Below are 2,601 nucleotides of genomic sequence, written 5' to 3' on the forward strand. Positions count from 1 at the left end.
TAGGTAGGCACATGGCCCTAGATCTCCACTTTTCTATATCTTTCATTGGACTTCTACTGATAATGCTAATCTACTTGTAATTGCCATCCATCCAAGGCAAACATTGTGACACATGCTTCCCTTTTATTCTAATGAGACAAAATCACTTTATAATTCGTTAAAAACCTATTTTACTAAATAATTTACATCTAATTTTAAATTAATGGCATCTGGTTCATGTTGCAAAAGGATAATAATCACCTAAAACATATCATATCAAGATACCAAATTCTCATGATCATTATCATATCAATATGCTATATCATAATTTTACAAATAAAAAACAAAAGGAAAACAAAAATACAGAAATATATTTTTCCCAGATGGTATCAAAATATTCATTCATAATATTGAGCTTCTATAGTCCAAAACATCAGTTTTCAAACCTAAGAAGCATAACTTGTGCTTTTACTGTTTGAACCATTAAGACTGGTGGTACAACTGCACTGCTTGTTAGCTTCTACACCTAAACTGCATGTAAAGCATATAGTAGTACCAGTTGAGCTTCTTCCACCTGTCTTTAATGGCTGATGTTGATCATGATGATGGTGGTAGTTATGGTAGTAAACATGTTGATCTTGTGGTTGTGTGTATGATGATGATGAGGATGAAGATGGTGATGATGATTGGCTGTTGTTTTGTTGATGAGGTGGACTGATTCTCAACTCCAGATTTAAATCCGGGCATCTTTCTTGAATCTCTGGTGGTGTGTTCTCGATTTCTTTATGTTTTGATTCATCTCCCACTTCTTCTTTGACTAGATAATGAATAGTTGGAGCAGGGTTTGCAAAAGATATAGTGGTGGCAGTGACGGTGGTGGTGGCGATGTCCGGTAATGAATTATTATTATTGATGTTGGTGGAGGTGGTGATGGCGGTATCGTTCACTGGCCGATGAGTTGCGGGGTCAATTCCTCGGTTTAAGAGCTTTCTTCGGATTTGGGTATTCCAATAATTCTTTATTTCGTTATCTGTCCTTCCCGGTAATCTTCCAGCAATCAAAGACCACCTATTTTTATAATATTTTTAGATTATAGAATTTGGTAAGTGAAATGAATGAAAATTTAAGAGTTTTAAGATGATTTTTATTTTTTTAAATTGTTACCAAGAAGGTTATGGATATTTTCAAATTATACATGGGTAAGTAAAAAATACAACTTCTAAAAATTTTAAAGAATCTTGATGCTTTTAAGTTTTAACTTTCTTGTCTTCTTCAAGAACTCAAGATGTATATTTTCAAATTATTCGAAAATGGGTAAGTAAAAAATAAAAAAATAAAACTTGATGATTTTCAACTTGTCTCCAAGAAGGTCATGGATATTTTTAAATTATACAAATTGGGTAAGTAAAAAATTAAAATTTTAAAATTTTTAAAGAATCTTGATGATTTATAACTTTTTACCAACAAGTTTATGGATATTTTCAGGTTATAAAAATATGGGTAACTAAAAAAATGAATTTTTTACAAAAATTTAAAGAATCTTGATGATTTATAACTTACTTGTTACCAAGAAGGCTATGTAGTTTAATGATGAGTTCATCTTCTTCTTCAGTAAAGTTGCCACGTTTGAGGTCAGGCCGGAGATAATTGATCCACCGGAGCCGGCAGCTCTTGCCGCAGCGGAGGAGACCGGCGGCCTTGGGAAGTGACCGCCAGCAGCCTTCACCATGAGCCCTTATGTGAGCAATTAGCCGATCATCTTCTTCTTTGGTCCATGCTCCTTTATTTGTGTGTGCTTTTTCACAACAAGGTGATCTTCCCATTATTATTATTATTATTATTATTATTATTATTATTATTATTATTATTGTTATGGGTTATTATTTACTTTACCTTTTTTTTTTGTGGGGTTGTCAAGAAAGATTGGCCTTTGGTTCATCTAGAGAGAGCAAAGGCCGGCCATTTTAAGAAGTTGAGATAGGGTTTTACAATCTTTTTACTATACGTATATATGCATATATGTATACGTTTCTTGACTGTATGGGGGTGGGGTGGGGTGGGGTGGGGTAGGGGTAGGGGATGTGAGAGAAGAGTGACCCTATGATTGCTTCTAGATGTGAGTTGGTGAGAATTGATAAAGATTTGAGGGATTGGCTGGTGGCATGTGATATGATGATGAATATTATAATAAAGGAAATTTTTCCTAGTAACCCTTTTAAATATAAAGAATCTTTAAATAGTTTAAAAAAATTTTTAAAATTCGAAAATAACCCCTCAAATTACGTCTGGGGTGACACCTAGGTAATTAAGCCGACTAGATTTAAAATGATTTGAATCTCGTCGGCTTCATCCAAATTTTAAATAATCCTGTCTTTTCCGACCAAATTTTAAGCAATCATGTCTGCTCCGTCCAAATTTTTAAGTAAAATATATTTTTTTTATTCAATGTTTCTTCTTCTTCTTCTTCCTCCTCCTCCTCCTCCTCGTCCCCGTCCTCCTCCTTCTTGGCGTCGTCGTCGTCATCGTCATCATCATCAAAATAAAAGAAATTATTGAAGTTCTTTAAAAATATAGATGAAGAAGAAGAAGACACATGATTACTTAAAATTTGGTTGGGAAAGA

At 33.8% G+C, this 2,601-nt stretch overlaps 1 protein-coding gene across 1 annotated transcript; it reads right to left on the bottom strand.

The window, feature by feature from the left end:
* Positions 1-363: 363 nt before the first annotated feature.
* On the bottom strand, positions 364-1,948 carry LOC143529621 (myb-related protein 308-like). The gene is made up of 2 exons (XM_077025397.1): positions 1,540-1,948; positions 364-1,047 (listed from the first exon to the last, which is right to left on the bottom strand). Exons 1-2 carry the CDS (start codon positions 1,800-1,802, stop codon positions 426-428), a joined length of 885 nt encoding a protein of 294 aa, XP_076881512.1. The 5' UTR covers positions 1,803-1,948; the 3' UTR covers positions 364-425.
* Between the last annotated feature and the right edge of the window lie 653 nt (positions 1,949-2,601).

Source organism: Bidens hawaiensis, unplaced genomic scaffold (genome assembly GCF_021521415.1).
Source record: "Bidens hawaiensis isolate Kalapana, Puna unplaced genomic scaffold, B.hawaiensis_p1.1 tig00000055_1, whole genome shotgun sequence".
NCBI classification, from domain to species: domain Eukaryota; kingdom Viridiplantae; phylum Streptophyta; class Magnoliopsida; order Asterales; family Asteraceae; genus Bidens; species Bidens hawaiensis.

What these genes read in the sequence shown, in the direction of transcription:
- LOC143529621 (XM_077025397.1), bottom strand. Translation starts at nt 1,802, where the DNA reads ATGGGAAGATCACCTTGTTGTGAAAAAGCACACACAAATAAAGGAGCA. An exon ending in CATAGCCTTCTTGGTAACAA is followed by an intron (nt 1,048 to 1,539) that starts GTAAGTTATAAA and finishes TTATAAAAATAG; the next exon opens with GTGGTCTTTGATTGCTGGAA.